The sequence below is a fragment of the Cannabis sativa genome, chromosome 5, assembly GCF_029168945.1.
Source record: "Cannabis sativa cultivar Pink pepper isolate KNU-18-1 chromosome 5, ASM2916894v1, whole genome shotgun sequence".
Taxonomy (NCBI): domain Eukaryota; kingdom Viridiplantae; phylum Streptophyta; class Magnoliopsida; order Rosales; family Cannabaceae; genus Cannabis; species Cannabis sativa.
The window spans coordinates 74,789,165-74,809,239 of NC_083605.1; the positions used below are offsets into that span (position 1 = coordinate 74,789,165).

Below are 20,075 nucleotides of genomic sequence, written 5' to 3' on the forward strand. Positions count from 1 at the left end.
CCGTGAGTGTAAGGGAAGCTCTCAGTTGGATCAAGCGACGACATTAACACAATATCATTTTGGAGACTGATTGTTTAGGTGTTATTCAAGCTTTGATAAGTAATTTGTTTATGATTTCTTTGTTTAGTCATGTTATTACAGATTGTAAGTCATTACTTTTTTATTTGAGAAATATTTTTGTTCTATTTTTTAAACGATCGTTGAATATGATAGTTCAAAAATTTGCTATAACTTGTATGTTATATCCTAATTGTACTTTCAGTTTGGAGTTTATTTCAACTGAATTGTTACCATGTTTGGTAACAGAAGTTTATGCATAATAAAAGTATTTTCCATTCAAAAAAGTTACCTAAATTAAAAAGAAAAAAATATATAATGAAACCAATCATATTATAACTAAATAAATATAAACCACTAGATCTAAAATTAGCTAGTTTAGAATAATAAACTGTGGAGGATTGAAGATGTTGCTTTATTAGCTAAACTAAACTTTGAAGAATGAAGTAATGCTCAAAAGATGTATATGGTTACCAACCTTGAATCTCGTAGGGTTGCAGTTGAGCATTGGATGACACCAAATTTTTCTAAAATCAAAGTTAATGTTGATGGAACTGTATTTAATGATAATAGGTGATTTGGCTATGGGTGTGTGGCTCGAAATTCAGCTGGAGTGGTTCTGGAAACTAAGTGAGGAAGCAAAGATGGCAATCTTGAACCTCATGTAGTTGAAGCATTGGGCATCAAAGAGACTTATTAAGTTGGATCAAGGCTCTTGGATGGTCAATGTGATACTCGAATCAAATAGTCTTATTGTGGTTGAAGATTTGATTAATAATAAAAACATGGTATGGCTGTGCAATTTCAAATTGTAAGGCTATTATTAATAATTTCTTTGTATTTTGTCAAATTAATAAAGTGACATATATTTGCGCAATCTTCTCATTATAAGTCTAATCATATTTATGGTTAAGGACAATCTTCCTTTCTATGTTTCATCCTTAATTTTGGGTGATATTATCTAATGAAGTGTTTGGTTACTCAAAAAAAAAATATATATCTATATATATAAATGCTTTCATTTGTGAGAACACTACTTTTGTTCTTACATAAAGAAGAGTACCCTATTTATATAAATGGAAAAAAAATTAAAAAAAAAAATCCACAAAGTTGATAAAACACCTCTTGTATTGAGATATAGTTTTCCTGAAGCAAAAAGAAATATAAATATATACATACTAACAGATTGTTACTACTATCTGTTCAGCTTTGACTATACCAGTCAATTAGCTAGTTTTGTACAAAAGGGCAAGAGAAAAAGAAACATTTCTACCTTGACTAAGAGGAACAAAAGGCAAGAATATGGTTTTTCTGACTCTTCCTAAGGTAAGGTAATGGACTAATCACATATATATACACAAATATTCTGGGCAAGCATGTTGTGTTAGTTTAATGGCATCTAACTATACCGATAATTACAAGCAAGCAAGAACAACGAGCAACAAAAGATCAGAAATTGCAGAAAACAAGAATCCTCGTGACTGCCCCGATGAACAAGTAGATCAAAATGGTGTTCAAACCTGTTGGACTTCTACACTCACATATCTTAGTTAAAGTCTGTCATCAAACCGTCGAACAAATCAATGTAATCATAACTTTCAGATGAGGAACTAACCTCAAAATTGAAAGCATCAGTCTTATTACCAACTGTTAGCTTGTTAAGAGTAGTTTGAGAGCTTATGTCTTCTCTTGTCTTGTATTCACATTCAAGTTGAACATATCTTGATAGAGATATGTTCTCAACATCATCATCATTTGTACATGTACCATCAAGCTTCAGCTTGCTCTCACTTACATTAGGGGAACAAGATCTTTTTCGTTTAGACAGTATGGGCTTAATATCCCAATCTGCCAAATCTATAAGGCCTATATCATGCAAATTTCTATATCCCATTCCATAACCTTCATCAAAATCAGATTTCTTGTCACCTGCATTGAACATGGAGTTAGGAATCTTACTTGTGCACTACATCTGTCTTCATATATTATACATATCTACATATATTCTTGTTCAGTTATATTCTATGGAATGCCTAACAAAACATTTTCTTTGACTTAATGTCAATCCCAACTTAGGCAGTGCTTACTTCATCTAACAATAATAACTCAATTTTTGATACACAACGCATATAAGCCAAATATAATGAAAGAACAATATTTTATGTTATAGAATGATTAATGGCAGCATTGAAACCTGAAGCACATACCATGGATCCTCTCACTAAAAGTTGTTTTTCTGAATATTGTTATACTCTCCCTAATTCTACCTCCTAAAGGAAAACATAAGCTCGTATCATAGAGAAAGAGTAATGAAAACTTCAAAAACGAAGAAATATTAAGAAAATAGTGTGACGTCCTTTGAAAAGTTTGACAACATTAAAGCTTTACCATGCCTGCAAAAGTCATTTGAAAGACACATATCGCAATATTACAGACTAATCCAGGCAAAAAGAATCAGTCTGCTATGCTTCTTGAACATAATAAAGTAATACAAATACCCAATGACTATCACCTAATCAAGGCACACAAAGTAACTCACATAAACACATGCATGATAAGTAAAATCGCAAGAAGCAATGCAAACAAAGATCTTACTTGGAAAATCTTGGTTTATTAGACAAGTTGGAGATGAAGGAAAATGATCAGATCCCGAAACAACAGCAAATCCATCATTTTTGCATGTATCCTTCTCCCCGTTTGCTTTATTAGACTCAGTGGAACCTATGGCCGTTACCTTTGAAACCAGAGATTCCATTTTCAAAGCAGTTTCTGTTTCAGCTTCTAACAAGATTGCCCTTTTCTCAAATTCCTCAAAAAGTTTCTCCCGAACTTCATTATCATCCTCAGCTCTATTTTTCCCAGACTCTAAAACCTTGATCTTCTCCTTGAGCTGAGCAATCTCAACCACTTTTTCTCTCTCAATCTTCTTTAAATCCATCCACATTTCTTCAGTTATTTTAGTTTTCTCCTCAGCTAATTTCATTCCCTCTTCAGCTTTTATAACCTTTTCCTCTGTCTCTCTTACTTTTTCACCAGCTTCTTTTGCTTTCTCATCAGCCATCTTCAAATCTATCCGCAATCGTTCTAAAATTTCTTCTGTTTTCTTAGAATTCTCCCTAGCCAACTTCGTTTCCACCTCAGCTTTCATAACTCTTTCCTCAGCCTCTCTCACTGTTTCACCAGCTGCTCTCGCTTTCTCCTCAGCCAATTTCATTCCCTCTTCAGCTTTTATAACTTTTTCCCGTGTCTCTCTTACTTTCTCCTCAGCCAATTTCATTCCCTCCTGAGCTTTCATAACTCTATCCTCAGCCTCTCTAACTCTGTCAACAGCTTCTCTTGCTTTCTCCTCAGCCAATTTTGTTCCCTCTTCGGCTTTTATAACCTTTTCCTCTTTCTCTCTTACTTTTTCACCAAGCTTTCTTGCTTTCTCCTCAGCCAATTTCATTCCTTCTTCAGCCAATTTCTTTCCCTCTTCAGCTTTTACAACCTTTTCCTCTGTCTCTCTAATTTTGTCACCAGCTTCTCTTGCTTTCATCTCAGCCAATTTCATTCCCTCTTCAGCCACCTTCACTCTCTCCTCCATGATCTCGTCATTCTCTCTCGAAATTCTATTCTCACTACTCACTATCCTCAGCCTCTTGACCTCAAGATCAAATTGGATAATCTCAGACTCCAACTCAGTGATTTGTTTCTTCATCTTGTTCTCTTTATTGATCAGAATCTCCTCAACCCGGTCAAAATCAGAGATCCTGAATGCCGATCTGAGATTACAAATGAGCTCAGAAATGCTCAGTTCAGCTCTTTCGTCATCACTTTGGTCCATACTAAAACCAGGCGGAGACTCAACCTCCATTATCACTGTCACACCAAAACCCTCAAAAAAAAAATCGTTTTTTGAGTGTTACAACTAAATGAAAAGTCAATGATACATATACAGAACCATGATTTTTAGATCATTTCCTAAGTATTAAAACATGATTTTTTCAAAAATCAGATCAGATCTTCACAACAAAGTATCAAATAAAAGACAACAACTATGATTGTTTGAGCATTTCGTAAGTTTAACAACATGAATTTCTCAAAAATCAGAGCAAATATTGAGTACAACATATGTAATGGTTAACCAAATAAATTGAGTATAATTGTTGTGAAAAAGTTGGTGATTGATACCAGTGGAGTAGGAGAAGGGACCGAAGATGGAGGTGCCGTCGTTCGTACTCGTCGGAGCACCGTAGCCAAGTTAGGGTTATTTTCCTAACAATAAAAAAAAAAATTGGTAACTAATCTAATTTTATTTATAATAATCAAAATTTTAAAACCAAATCAAAGTTAATTTTAATATTTTTTTAAACAGTTTTTTTCAATTAATATTTTAGATTCCGACCAGACCCGTACATACATCCCCACGACCCTGGTGCTGAACCTAGACTCTGACCTAAATGTGAATCCGACTCCGAACCTAGACCTGACTTAAATAAAAATAAAAATAAACTTTACAGAACACATTTTTATTCTCTGTTTTTAAAATTGAAAAATAAAAATGGTTACATAATGCATTTTTATTTTTTAAAAACGAAATTTTTAAAAACAAAAATTTTACTTTTATTTTTTGATTAAAAAATTAGAAAACAAACCTGTTACCAAATGAGAAATGCTAAAAAAAAAAAAAAAAAAGCCTCTCCTATGTGTCATTGAGTTGAAAAGGAAAATGAATTTTGGTTTGCCAATGAAGTTGATAATATTCTGTTTGTATAGTGTACATTTTTACCAACAAATTTTAGAATATTTTAGTTATTGATGGCTTTTAAGATATCTTTTATGTTTGGCATTGGGATTTTCTATCTAGAACAATTGGAAATGATAGAAATAGTTTTATCTTATTAAACTTGGATTTCATAGGTTCTTATTTGAGCATGTGCTTTTAGTTTTGGATTTCATAGATTTTATAGTGTACTCGGATGAAACGAATGTTTCCGGGACTATGAATTGAAGCATACGCCGAAGGGTCTTCCCAGATAGAAAAAGTAACCGTCGGAATCGACTATTTGAGAGGTTCTCTTTAAGGAGGAAATAACTAACCATTCAGAACTCTTTTTCAAAAAAAAAAACTAACTTTCCTTAAGACTCTCGATGGACACAAAGGCCTTCCAAAAAAGTTCTTTTGGGAGATGACTAATTACTTTCTTAGATGACAAAATACCAAAAATAATAATTATAATTATTTTTAAAATAAGTTACAAGATTATTTTTAAAATTTTACCTCTTTAGAGAGAATTCCTTCATTTACCACTTAACCAAAAACTAAATAATATTAAGCTAACTCTAAAATTTTGTTTTATCTACTTGAATAAAGGTCATAGGTAGGTGTGTTTAAGTATTATTGGCCTAATTCACAAAATTATACAAACAATAACATACATGTGATGTGTGCATAAAAACTTGGAACTTGAGTTTATGTCTAGATACAAATTTAGTTAGCCTTAACAAGTTTAAATCTACATAATAATATTGTATGAAGTTGTTCAAAAGAAAGATAACTCTTTCATTAAATTTTTAAAGTCATTTTATATGTAGAAAAAGTTTCTCAATAGAATAATCCTCCAATTATTCCACTTCTTGTCTTACTCTTGCATTTAAAATTTAAAAGAGCATCTAATTATCTCATCTCATTCCTAATAGAATTAACGTTTCGAAAGCTCTTTGGACCATTAATCTATTATTATTGGTTTGTATATATGATATATAGATTGGATTTTTGTCCCAACTACGTAATTATATAGGTGTCGTTTGGTAACACTTTTATTTTCTAATTTTTTAATCACAAAATAAAAGTAAAATTTTTGTTTTTAAAAATTTTACTTTTCAAAAACAAAAATGCGTTCTGTAACTACTTTTATTTTTCAATTTTAAAAACAAAAACTAAAAGTGTGTTCTGTAAAGTTCATTTTCATTTTCATTTTTTGATTTTATTTACGTCGGGTCTAGGTTCGAGGTTGGATTTGGGTTCAAGTCAGAGGTCGGGTTCAGCGTTAGAGTCGTGGGGGGATTTGGGTCCGGGTCAGATCGAAGTCCAAGATATTGATTAAGAAAAAAAATTGTTTAAAAAATATTGAAAGTGATTTTTTTTTTTTTGTTTTTAAAATTTTGATTCTCAATTAAAAAAATTGAAAAGTAAAAACAGTTTTATAGAACATGTTTTTGAAAAATATTTTTACTTTTTCAATTTTAAAAACAGAAAATTGATTAAAAAGTGTTACCAAACGACACCATATATTTTAAATAATAATAAAATAAACTAAAAATTTATCAGTAATGCTAAAACACACATTCAAATTAATAAGTAGAGAATTTTTAAGAGTACTTAAGCTATATTTATGGAACTTCCATAAATACCTAATTGTTAAGTGTTAAGTCAATATCACGTGACAGTTCCTGAATAGTCAAAGTCATTAAATTTTTATTTTTTATTTAAAAATTAATTTAAAAAAAGTAATTTACAACATAAATAATTAAGTTTAATAATCGATTGTAAATAAATATATAAGATTAATTTTTTACGGTAACAATACTTAAGTTATAATTTTAGAACTTCTATAGGTACCTAACCGTTAATTATCATGTAAATTGTCACGTGACAATCCTTGATTGGTCCAAAGTAATAATTAAATTTAGGTATATATGCCGTAAATTACTATTTTGAAATACTACTTTTTATGTTTTATTTATAATTTTACGACTTTAATTTTTTATTTATAAGTTAAGATTTCTTAATTCGGAGTGGGCGGCCTGTTCTAATAACTCCAAATTAAAAGCATGGTGGAAGTTCATTTGGGGATCAAGATTAACTCCGAAAATGAAAAATTTCATTTGGAAAGTGTTTAGCCATTGGATCCCAACTAAGATGGAATTGAGAAAGAGAGGAATGCCCTTATTAGCCAACTGTGGCAGGTGCTTGCAACAAGAGGAGGATATACCTCATGCATTATGGGGCTGTCCTAAGATTCAAAAAATATGGAAGCAACTGGGTTATTCCAAGTTTACAGATCTCATTGGCCTTAATGCCTCGGCCTTCCTTTGGTGGCAATGGGAACATCTCTCAAAGGAGGAGTTCATCCGTTTTGTGGGTTATACTTGGTTGATTTGGCAACGACGCAACCAGTTCATTTTTCAACACAGGGACCCGGGCATTAACTTCTGGATTCCTTGGGCGATAGAGACCATAGAACATCAAGTGGGACAGCAAAAAACCAGTCCAGGCCCTCCTCCTTCAAAGCCTATTCTTCTCTGGCAGTCCCCTCCCAAGGATTTTTTCATAATCAATACGGATGCTTCACTGGTTCACGTGCAGGAAGGCTGTGGAATAAGTGCGATAATTCGTAACGAAGCTGGCGGATTAATTGTTGCTGAAATTGTATACACACCTGGTTGTATGGCTGTCAACTTAGTCGAAGATGCTGCTATTCTTTTGCGACTTAAGCTAGCCATTAAATGGTCCATCTCAAACGTGTGGGTAGCCTCGGACAGCAAAACAATGATATCTGCTATTACTAATGGTGCTTCTTCTCCAACCGATTGGGGGCATTTGGTGCAAACAATCATTCAATTGAAGACCCATTTTCAGTCGATTCATTTTTTATTTTTTTACCAAAAATTGTAATAAAATTGCTAATAGTTTAGCTAAGTGGAGTCGTATGACTCAAAAGTTCGAAGTATGGACTGATAGTTTACCTTCTTGTGCTGCTGCTTTTTTAATAGCAGATGTGCCTAGTGTTGCTTAGTAATAAAATTTCTATTTCAAAAAAAAAAAAAAAAAACTACAAAATAATTAAAACATAATTTATTATTTTTATCGAAAATATATTTTTGTAAATAAAAAAATTTAAAATTTGAAAATAAAATTCTTCGTGTTAATATATTTTTATAATATTAATATGGGTAAATACCATTTTGGACCTTCTGTTTTACAAAAGTTACCAATTGGACCCTGTGTTTTGTTAAATGACAAAATGGACCATGTATTTTCTAAAATAGTACAAATAGGACCCTGAATTGATTTTTTGTCAAAATAAAGTTTAATTATAATCCGATCTAAAAGTGCTATGACAAAACTGTTTACATTTTTTGTATCTGTTCGTATTAAGCATTGTCTTCAAGTTGGTTGCATTAAAAAAAAGTTATCAAAAATTAAGCTCATGGTCCTATTTTTACTATTTTAGAAAATACATGATCCATTTTGTCATTTAACAAAACACAGGGTCCAATCTGTAACTTTTGCAAAACACAGGGTCCAAAATAGTATTTACCCTATTAATATTTTTTTCAATAATTATATTGTTAAAATTAATTACACTAATATACTATAACTTTAAACAATCATCAACTATTCAAAATCTAATATTCCATCATATTATATAATTCATTTTTCTCCTTTTTCCCATTTAGTATGAGGTTTTGGACTAATTTACATGCATGATATGATCACCAATATATATTCATTTAAAAAAAAAATAGTATTTTATTGTATCAATAATAAAGAAAAATAAAAGGGGTGATGGAGGCATCCACATCACATGATAACGTGGAATTTGCATGTGACACATAAATAGGCAAATAATAAAATATAATAGAAACTCATTAATATATTTTCAATTTTTTTTTTGAAAGAATATATATTAATAATTATTTATATTAAGACTTTCAATTTAATATAGCTACTTTCCCTGTCTTTTTCTTTGCCCACTAATATGATTTTCCATTTGCAACACTACCCTCATGAATCCCTTAGTCGACATATAAATATTTGTATTATAAATAAATAACTAAATTATATGGTATATTTTTTAAAAAAGAAATATTTATTCAAAGAAATTAAAAGAATCACACAAAATTAAAGTCTCACATATCTCAAAAGAAATGACAAAACTCATGGATAAATACATAAAGATTCTTCCATAAATATATAAATATAATAAAATATTTACAAAAATACACTTGTACGGAATTTTAAATATTTTTTTTTATAATTTTTATGATTTTATTTATAAAAAATATGGTCTTTTAATGTATTGTTATGTTATACTCTTATTAATTTGTTATTGATTTTTTTATTATTTGTATGTTATTTTTTGTTGTTATTTTAATATTATTTTTTTATTACTTTATTTTTTGTTTTTGTGTTGTTTTTATAGAACACCATAAAAATTTTAAAAAAAAATTTGAACATAAAAATATAAAAACTTTACAAAAAATAGTAGTTTATGTAATAATTCCTAAAATATTAAAGGCAATTAGGTACATATACAAAAAAAAAAAAAAAAAAAAAAAAAAAACAAACAAACACACAAAAATACATAGAGTTTTAAGAAATTTACACAAAACACTTAAAAATAGATTTTTTTTAATATTTTTTTTATTTACATATTTACATTTCTTTATTGTTTCAATATTGTTAATGTTATATTATATTTTCGCAACGTGTAAATAACCGTCTATAAAGAAAAATTATAAAAAATGTAAAAGAAAAAACTCAAAATTTTGTAAAAACGTAAATTTTTTATTGTTTTTAAATATTTTTGAAATAATCCAAAGATTTTTGTTAGATCAAAACAACGATAATTAAAGAAATTTAATTTCAATCTTTGATGCCCTTAATCTAAATGAGCACTACTCCTAATAATAGAGTATACATGATAGATTGATCAAAAGAAAGTATGAACAAAAATATTTGTTATTCTAAATTTTTATTTTATTTAATTTTTTTTTTTAATAATTCATACAATTTTATTAATAGCAAGCTAAAACAATAGCCTACAACTTAATTGAGACATCTTGTCCATTAGAAACACAACTTAGATTAATATCAAAAAAAACGAGCTAAATAATTGACCATTTGATTTCTAGATCGTTTGATAAAAAATTAAAATAAAATCATGAAAAAAAGTGTAGTGTATTACAATATTAAGTTTAAAAATACTTATATTCAATTTCCTTCACGGTTTAAAAAACACAACAGTATAAATTCTTTTAGTGCAAAATATGTAATTGTACTACTAATAACCTTTGATTTGATGACTAGCAATCAAAAAATAAAGAAAGATATATCAAATAGGTTCTATATATTTAAATCCTATTAGATAGGATATTAGCACTACAATATAGAAAATATCATGTTAACTATTTAGTGTAAAAAGACAATTAGAGGAAGGATTAGTGGTTGTGGTTGTATTGTTAAATATTCATATGAATAACCTTCTTTGTCTTGATAAGAAAGAAATCAATTTATTAATTATGATTGAGATCACAAAGTAGTGTGTTTGGTGGCAAAATACATTTACATATATATAATATGGCTTAGTGTTATTAATTTATTATATATATAAGAATAAGAATTATAATGTTCAAACAAGGATTTAATTTTTTTTCCCCCTATTTCTACATCAAAAGAATAATTAATTATTATTATAAGAATTCAAATTAATTAATTAGTTCAAGGTCTCAATGTTCACTTGAATGTCGAGAACGACCCTTTTATAAAAATAAAACAAAATTTCTTTAAAAAATAAAAAATAAAAAAGTTGAAAACGACCTCATATTATTATTATTATTATTATTATTATTATTATTATTATTATTATTATTATTATTATTATTATTATTATTATATCTTAAATTCTAGGACAGCATGTATTGAACTCTTTTTCTTATATTTTTTAATATCAGATTTGAAAATAATTGAACATTCATCTTAGAGATTAAGAAACAAATAAAAATGTTTTTTTTTTTTAAAAAAAAAAATAATAATGTTATTAATTAATCATGATATTTCTCAATTTATATATAATAACTCTTTAATAGTTCAAATAGATTTGTCATGGTTTTATTAATTTATTTGAATCTAAAAAATACTAGGACTACGATTATACAGATTTTTTTTTTTTTTTTGATACAATCTAATGTCATTATCACATTAATATTATTATTATTATTATTATTATTATTATTATTATTATTATTATTATTATTATTATTATTATTATTATTATTATTATTATTATTATCACTTGTAGTATTGTTCCTTATTTTGAATTTCTCAAGCTTCAAATCAAATTCAAATTATATATTTAAACAGATCATATAAGTGAATGCTATTTTGCTTTCCATTTTTTTGGACAAAAGTTGGAAAGGGTAGTTAATTAATTAGTTATTAAAGCAATTAATTTCTTCGTTATAAAAATGAAAAAAAAAAAGTATAATTAGTAATTTTGTCCCAAAATTTTTGATACCATTTCCTGTCCTTAGAATCTACAACAGTACGACTTATTAAAAATTCTATTTGAACTTTTATATTTACAAAGATTTAGTTATTTTATTAGGTTTCGTCGAGTATTTTGTTTAAATAATGATGTGCCTTTGTAAATTAATAATTTTGTCCCATAAACTTTGACAACTATAAATTGTACCACATTCAAATAAAAAATTAGAAAGATTCAACATTTTGTTTAATAAATCTTAAGAAATTAATTTAGATCGATCTTAAAAAAAAAACGAAAAAAACATTTTGAATGATTAAAAAAATTAAAATTTAAAACTAATTAAGTGATTTAAAAAATTAATTACTTTTTATTAAAAAAAAAATCTGTTTAGATATAAAAAATATATTAAAAATTTAATTTTTGTAAAAGCTCACAATAAGAAATAATATTTTTTATAATACCAAAAAAGTATTATAAAAATCTTTCCATAATATCAAAAAATCAGTTTATGTGGTTAAGTGTCACTAATCATAGAGATTAGGTAGTTTTGCTGTCAATATCTCTTACTGTATTAGCTTTGAAGTTTTACTTTCATGTATACACATGTGTACACAGTGGTTATCTATTTGGTATTTAACAATGATATTTAACTGATGCTTCAAATTTACAAAATAAATAAATAAATAAATAAACTTAAGGAGATTTTGCCAAAAAGAAAAAAAATAAAAATATTAAGTGTATAAAAAATAAAATATAAGGGGTTAAGTGTATAAAAACTAAAATATAAAAGAGTTTTACCGCAATTACTCTAATGAAAAACTAAATTTATAAAAATTTAATTTTGTTTAAACAACCACATTATTATTTTGTTTGTTACCTATGACAAAATTTGACAGAAATATTAATTTATAACACTGTAAATAGTTTGTGGAGATTATTTTCAATAAGCTAAAAAATTCATAAAGCACAATAATACATAATTTATAGTTTAAGAGACAAAAATAGTAAATAATCTAAAATAAATATTAATTAAAAATAAAAGGAGAATTACTCTATATACTATTTTCTTAACTTTTTATTCAAATTTACGGTTTGGGTTTCTAAAGTGGTTGCAGCGCTAGTTGCAATAGGGGTTTCTATACGATTTTTTGTTGCAATTTAAGTTGCAGCATTAGTTGCAATAAGAGTTTCTATGTATAATTTCGTAAAAATGTAAAAAAAATTGTTTTGAAGTGTAAAAATGAAAAAGACCCACCAAAATAAAATGTAACAAGTTGAATGTTATTATTAGGGTAAATACCATTTTGGACCCTGTGTTTTGCAAAGGTTACCGATTGGACCCTGTGTTTTATTAAATGATAAAATAGACCCTGTATTTTTTAAAATAGTATAAATAGGACCCTGAGCTTAATTTTTGATAGCTTTTTTTTTTTTAATATAATCAACTTGAAAATAATTTCTAATACAAACAGATACAGAAAATATAAACAATTTAGTCATAACACTTTTAGATCAGATTATAATTAAATTTTATTTTGACAAAAAATTAATTTAGGGTCCTATTTGTACAATTTTAGAAAATACATGGTATATTTTGTCATTTAACAAAATAGAGGGTCCAATTAATAACTTTTGCAAACAGATCCAAAATGGTATTTACGCTTATTATTATTATAAGGAGTTCCATATAAGAACAAGAAAAGAAAAAAAAGGCGGGAATATCCCACGTGGCGTCAGAGATGAGAGGCTCCAATAATTGTCCTCGGAATTTATAACTATTATTTTATTTTTTATTTTTATTTTTAATTTTTTTTTTCTAAAAAAATTGGGGCCTGAATTTAACATCACGAGAAATTGATATTTTTGTAATTTGATTAAAATCCAAGGACATTTTTATCTAAATAAGCTCCAAGATTTAGATTCACCTGGGAAAGACAAAAACCAATCTCACCAAAATAAATTATTAAAAAGAGAAAAAAAGAAAATGCTGTAATTTTCTTCTCAATAATAAAAAAAAAAATGGGGAAATTCTTCTTCAATTAATTCACAGGTAAATTCATTTCCATCTCTTTTCTTTTTTAATATTCTTTTTAGAAAAAGAAATTTTTAATGCTGATTGAAATTATTCTTCATTCCTCAAAAGATTTGAATATTTAATGCATATTCTTACATTAAATATAAAAAACAAATCATAGAAGATTAATTTCAGTTTTCTCCAGATTTTGTTACATTACAAAATTATGAAATTTATATTTGAAATTATTGTTTGTTTTTTCTTTCTTTCTGTATTTTAGATAATTTTAGAAATTGTTTATAGTAATTAGATTGAAGTGTGATGACCTTTTTTTTGTGATAAAAAGTTGAATTATCTGAATTTATTGCATTACCATAAACATAACACAAAAATCAATTTTGATAGAACAATTTTAACGAAAATTTTCAATTTTTCATTTTATTAGTTCAATTTTATGTATTTTTTTATTGGTAGAGTATATAATAAAATTTAAATGTATAAAAAAATATAACTACAACAGAATTTCTGTTATTCATATTAATAATTACTCTAAAATAAAACTATAACGATTTAATAATTATTATAATATTTATTCTATTTTTAAGTTCTCAAACCTCATAATTTTGTAGTTTGAAAAAGAAGCCATATTTTTTCGATTTTTTTTTTTTTTGTGCTTTTCATATTGCCATAAACATATAATTAGTGTACCTTTTTGGTCTACAATTTTCTCTAATGATAAACAACACTTTCTAGTTTTTGAAAAGAACAGTTCAATACTCAAAGATCATTCATTATTTGGTTTTTTTTTTCTCTTTTTTTTTTTATTTCTTTTTCTTTTTTTGAATAAGTGGGGTTTGTTTCCATTTTTAGAGCCAATATAATCACAAATAGTTTTTAGTATAAAATGGCATAATGAGCACCAAGTCAAAGTTCTAAACCCAACTTTCTTTTTTTTTTTCATTTTTTTTTTTATCATCTTTGATTTGTTTTAAAGGCTTAATTTCAATGTAGGCAAAATCTAGGTAAGAAAAAAGGGAAATTTATAAAAAATACTGGAATTTGAGTTAACTTTTACAAAAATACTGTCACACGGAATTTTTTTCAAAAATACTGTGTTTTTATAAAACACCAGTAAAACACAAAGCAGTATAACTCAAAACAACAGTAGACCACTAGTAAAACACTAGTAGAACACCAGTGAAAATTTAACACAGTATACTGCAGTATGAAACTTATAAAAAAACACAGTAAAAAAGTAAAAAATACCGCCTGGCAGTATTTTTGTAAAAAAATAGCAAAAGTTAGTATACCATGTAAATTTCTCAAGAAAAAATGGGTTATGTTGCCAAAGTATGACTAAACATGTGGTCCCTTAACACCAAAAAAGTTACAATGCATTTTGTTTATATGAAAATCAAATTGCCTTTTATTTTATCCAATGTTAATATTATCATTATTATTATTATTATTATTAATTTCTTAAGTATTGTTCTTTAGTGAATGAGATAAAATGTAGCACTAATTTGTAATTAGATCAAACAAATTAATGGTTTGTAATCTTGTTAATTTGTGCATTTTTTTGTTACATATATTTTCATTGGAGTAGAACACTAAAAAGTGTTGTGGTCCATTGATTTTCCTTCTAAAAGTTCAAATTTATTAGTTCATCTCTCTTTTTGTGTAAACTCAAAAATTAATCATTATCTCCTAAGGTTTTAATTATTTTAGATTTTGTAAGATGTAGTTAAATTTTCATGCATGTTAAAATTGTCAAAGTTTTCTTATTTCTAGTTCTCGGCCTCATTTTGAGTTCATTGCTCTTTAGCAGTGTTTTCTGACTATAAAAAATCTTACTTTTAGTTACAAAAGTGACTAAAAGTAAAAAAGTTGTGAATAATTATAAATTATCATTTCTATGTTGTGACTTAAAGGATCATGCCTAAATATATTAGTCACAAAAATCACAATTTATTGTGACTAAATGTGTTTTAAGTCATAATACTTATTGTGACTAAAACTAAATTAGTGACAACTTGTATCTAAATACTATTTTTTAATTACAAATAACTTTTTATTGTGACTAAAAATCGTTTAGTCACAAAAATTTATGTTGTGACTAAATAATTATCACTAAAAATAGTTATCTTTTAGTGTGATATGCTATTTCTCTCTAAATATATATATAAATATATATATATAAATAAAGAGTGAAAATCCTTAATTTTTTTATTCTTCTTTTTCAGGTGACCGAGCTATCGAAAATATTCAAAGTAGAGATATACTTAACAAGTTCAGAGAAATAACAAAGTCATTTGGGAATCAAGAAATGGATTCTGAAAAATTAGAACAGCTGAAAATGACTAAAGCAGGTTAGTTTATTTCATAAGCATAAAATTAATATCATGCATAAATTAATAAATTATAGATACTATATGTTATTTTGCTACTTTGCTTGAACAACATAATTTATGATTTTGTTTACAATGAAATTCTTAATTAATTTTACAATATTTCATAATTAATAATATGAGCACAAAAAATATGCAAAAAAAATTGCATTTTTGTTACAGTACTTTTTTTAACTACAACATTCATCTTAATTAGTTGTGATTGACTGAAAAATATTGTCACGTCATTGAATGTAATATTTTGATATATATTTAATCTGATTGAATTTGTTGTGTGTAAATTTTAGAGATTGAGAAGAAAGTGACAACAATCTTGAGGCTACTCAAGAATGAAGGGCAAGGAAAGAGAAAGAAAGCCAAAAAAGAGACAGAACTACTTGGATTGGTTGAGAATTTTTACAAGGATTACCAATCACTCTATGAATTGTATGATAATCTTATTATATCACAACCAAGAACAAGAGTAATTCATGGAAGAAAAAAACACAAGGAATGTTCTTCTAATTCTAGCTCAGATTCCGAGTACTATTCGTCTGAGGAAATCCACACAAACAAAGGCGAAAAATTTGTATTTGAAGCTGTGAATCTTGAAGTTCTTGAGATGAAGAACAAATTGGCTTCATTGAGTGAAGAAAATGACAATTTGAGATCAGAATGTGAAGCTAATTTGACTAAGTTACAAAAAATCGAGGTCGAGTTGGATGAGAAAGACAGAGGAATTTTAGAGCAAATTAAGTTTAATGAAGAGTTGAGATTGGAATTGGATAATAAAGAAGGCGAAAACTCTCTTCTCATGAGGAAAATCAAGGAGAATGAGGAGAGTTTCGAGTTGAAAATCGAAGAGATGAGGGCGCAGATTAATTGTTTGAGTTCTCAAAAAGGTGAATTGGAAGAAATTTTAGTATGTGAAAGAGAAAAAGGTGTAGCTCAAGTAAAGGACTTAGTGAAACAGATCAATTTTATGAAAAATGAAGTTGAGTCAATTAGAGGTGAAGTTTTGGATAAAATGGTTAAGATTGAGTCTTTGAATGAAGAGTTATTGGCTAGAAAGGTGTTAGTTGAGAAGAAAATGGTTGAAGATCAAAAGGGTCAAGATGATCAAGTCAATGAGAGTGAGCAAGAGAAAAAACAGTTGGATTACTTAAAGAGCAAGAAAGAAGAATCGGAGTTTCAACAAGAGGTAAAAGAACACTCCAAAAGTAATAATAAATCAATGAAGGGTTTAGCTTTGAATAACAAGGAAAATAAGCAAAACCCTCAAATTGTAGCGAAAAAGATGGAAGATTTGGCAGAGAAATTTAGGGATGGTTTCGAAAACAAGTTTCGGTTACTTAGTAGGAGAATCTTGATAACAGAACAATTGAACACTGAGAACAAAGAAAGCTACATGAAGATGAAAGAGAAGTATGAGAAAGAAAATAAAGCATTGGAAGAAAAGATTGCAGCTTATGAAAATGGGCAAAGAAATAGTAATATTAATATCAAAGAGAAAGAGATTATAACAACATTAGTAGAGTGTGCAATGAGTAATTTGGAGTCAATTGTTAGGAATTTTGAGGATAAAAATGAGAACTTTTTGGTCCATATTTCAAAAGTGTCAAGTGAGGTTAAATTTGCAAGTGGTGAAATGAGAAGGCTAAAGCATAATGTGGATTCATTGGTGAAAAAGTTAGATGGTAAAGAAGAAGAGGAGGTTTTGCTGAGAGACAAGGTGTGGAATTTAGAAGCTAAAGTGAGCAAAGAAGGAGGTGAAAAGTTGAACTTGATGCAAGAAATTGACCAACTTGAGAAAAAAGTTGGGAAATATGAGAAGAAAATTAGAGAGAAAGAAGAGAGGCTTTTGTGTCTTGGTGATGAGAAGAGAGAAGCTATAAGACAGCTTTGTATGTTGGTTGAATATCATCAAACTCGTTTCGACCATCTCAAACAACTCCTCTCAATATCGAGTTTAAATTGTATGAAGACTACTGCTAGTGATGGACTCAGAAAATCTTTCAAAGTAGCTCATTGTGCATAAAAAGAAATTAGAGTGTTTTATAACTATTTTTCTAAAAAAAATTACATTAACAACTACTATTTATTAGAGCTAGTTACCATTCATAACCAAGTTTTGTGGTTAATGTATTTAGTTACTAAAAAAAATGTTAAATATTTTTATTGCCGGATGTTATTTGAATTGATTATATAACTTGTTGTAATTTCACAGTTTTGAGTTGATTGGCTGCCAATCAAAAAAGAATATAATACATTTTTATACAATAATCAGATTTTCATCGAGACATAATCACAATTAGTTCTATTGCTTAGAGTGTTATTATTGCTTTATCTTCTATAGTAGTTGTTTAGTTATATAATTGTTAGAGAGTCTCACATTGCTAATGTGTGGAAATATAATAGAATATATAAGAGTAATGGGCTACTCCTCCCATTGCCAATTGGTTTTGGGATGGAATCTCATTCACCTTATGTCCTCAAATTGTAACATGGTATCAGAGCAAAAACAAACAAAAAAATCTCTAGTGACTATCCAACCCCAAAAAAATAAACCGATCGAAGTAGAGCCGAAAAAAAAAGAGCCACCAAAAAATCCCAAAAAAAAAAAATTGATCCAACTTATGTCGTCAAATTCTAACAATAATAGCTCCATTTCATGACCAAAATAAATTGTTTAGAAATGTATATTAGCCCTTTCATTGCTAGTTTTATATACTGAATTTGTATGTATATGGTGAATCGAATTGTAATAATATGTAAATTTTACAATTTGTTAATGAAATACTTTTGCATATCCTATTCCTATTAGTATTGTAAATTCGTGCGTATCGTGCCGGTCTGATTCATAATTTTTTGTGCTTCTCAAAATATGGATTGTGTCGTGTCGTGTTACTGTTTTTACGAGGTAGGCCAAACACGGCCCGTAAGCTTGATTTTTTTGTACCATATTCGAATTTATGTCGTGTTTTGCTCATGCGTGTCGACCTATTTTTCTTAGACAGACCAACACATTTTCATATTTGGGCTCGAATTCATATTTTACTTACTAAACTTTATGCATATTTTATAGTTTTAATTATATTTATATAATTTTTAAATAATATTTTACAAACACTCATATAAAAAAATAATTAAAATTATTAAAGTTTGAATATTAACTTATAAAATCTCAAATTTTTTATTACACTCTATAAATAAATTAATATATATTTTTAGTTTTATATTTTTTAATAATTTTAATTATAAAATTATAATATTCAATATTATATATAAATTTTATTATTATTTTAACTTATTTATAATTAACAAATACACATATTATTATAATTATTAAGTTATAGGTTTTTTTTTAATGTTTCGTACTGTGCTTTTCGAGCTTGTTAAGTGTCACATCTTTCAAGCTAGTCTATTCGTACTTATGTGTCGTGCTTTTTGTGCTTCTTGTGTCATGTTATGCTTAATGACATATTTTTTGTGTCGTGTTGTGTCGTTCGTGCTTCTTGTATCATGTTATACTTAATCACATATTTTTTGTATCGTGTCGTGTTTAAACTCATATTTTTTCGTGCCTAATCGTATCGTGTCAAAAAGTTCTCATTGCACCAATAATGACCAAATTTTACAATCATTGTATAGTTACTGAGTACCACCATAACCTTAACCTCCTTGTTTTTTTTTTGTTAGTAACTCTAATAATATAGGATACACCCTTAACCATGTTTGGTACAATTAATCAAACAATAATGTCTATACAACGTATTGTTTGTTGAATGGTAGATATATACTTGTCTTTACTACTAAATACACTATTATTAGTGCTTGACAATTTGTTCTTATACAATCATTTTGAACAATAATTTTGTTTTAATTTTCTGTTTTTTCTTCCCTTTCATATTCTAAATACTTTTCAATAGAAACTTCATACCTAAAGTTTAGTCTTTTAACATCATAAAATTATAGTGGATGATATTTTTCTTATATAAAAATTTTCACATATTTATTAAATATTTGATATTAATTTATTTATTTTTTATTTAGTTGATGTTCTTTTAGTGGGACAAAGAAAAAAAAACACAAATTAAGTTTTTTTTTTAATTTTTTTTATGCTATTAAAATTTTATTATCTAATTTTTCACTTAATAAATTTTTTTTAATTAAAAAAAATTCTTTTAACTCAATGTAGTTACTTTTATTATTATTATTATTATTATCTTTTTCAGTTACCCTTAAAAGAAATTACTTTCAATATCTTTCTATATTCTTTATAAAATTGTTTATATAAAAATTCATTTTATAATTTATTGTTTGCTCTTATTCCTTAATGAGATTATTTCATGATTATTAAAATTA

At 27.1% G+C, this 20,075-nt stretch overlaps 3 protein-coding genes across 4 annotated transcripts; 2 read left to right on the forward strand and 1 right to left on the reverse strand.

Moving 5' to 3' along the window:
- Positions 1 to 1,167: 1,167 nt before the first annotated feature.
- On the reverse strand, positions 1,168 to 4,343 carry LOC115716321 (uncharacterized). 2 transcript variants are annotated; one of them, XM_061116100.1, is made up of 3 exons: positions 4,228 to 4,343; positions 2,653 to 3,931; positions 1,168 to 1,986 (listed from the first exon to the last, which is right to left on the reverse strand). In XM_061116100.1, exons 2-3 carry the CDS (start codon positions 3,908 to 3,910, stop codon positions 1,604 to 1,606), a joined length of 1,641 nt encoding a protein of 546 aa, XP_060972083.1. In that variant the 5' UTR covers positions 3,911 to 3,931; positions 4,228 to 4,343; the 3' UTR covers positions 1,168 to 1,603. The 2 variants fall into 2 exon arrangements, with proteins under 2 accessions (XP_060972083.1, XP_030500946.2); XM_030645086.2 differs by having other exon boundaries at positions 2,653 to 3,915; positions 4,228 to 4,330.
- A 2,615-nt stretch (positions 4,344 to 6,958) lies between these two features.
- Positions 6,959 to 7,835, forward strand: LOC133038518 (uncharacterized). Its single transcript, XM_061116687.1, has 2 exons — positions 6,959 to 7,642; positions 7,761 to 7,835. Exons 1-2 carry the CDS (start codon positions 6,959 to 6,961, stop codon positions 7,833 to 7,835), a joined length of 759 nt encoding a protein of 252 aa, XP_060972670.1.
- A 5,163-nt stretch (positions 7,836 to 12,998) lies between these two features.
- LOC115718127 (COP1-interactive protein 1-like) lies at positions 12,999 to 18,058 on the forward strand. Its single transcript, XM_061116101.1, has 3 exons — positions 12,999 to 13,359; positions 15,567 to 15,692; positions 16,019 to 18,058. The coding sequence occupies exons 2-3, from the start codon at positions 15,650 to 15,652 to the stop codon at positions 17,746 to 17,748; spliced, it is 1,773 nt and encodes a 590-aa protein (XP_060972084.1). The 5' UTR covers positions 12,999 to 13,359; positions 15,567 to 15,649; the 3' UTR covers positions 17,749 to 18,058.
- Positions 18,059 to 20,075: the final 2,017 nt, after the last annotated feature.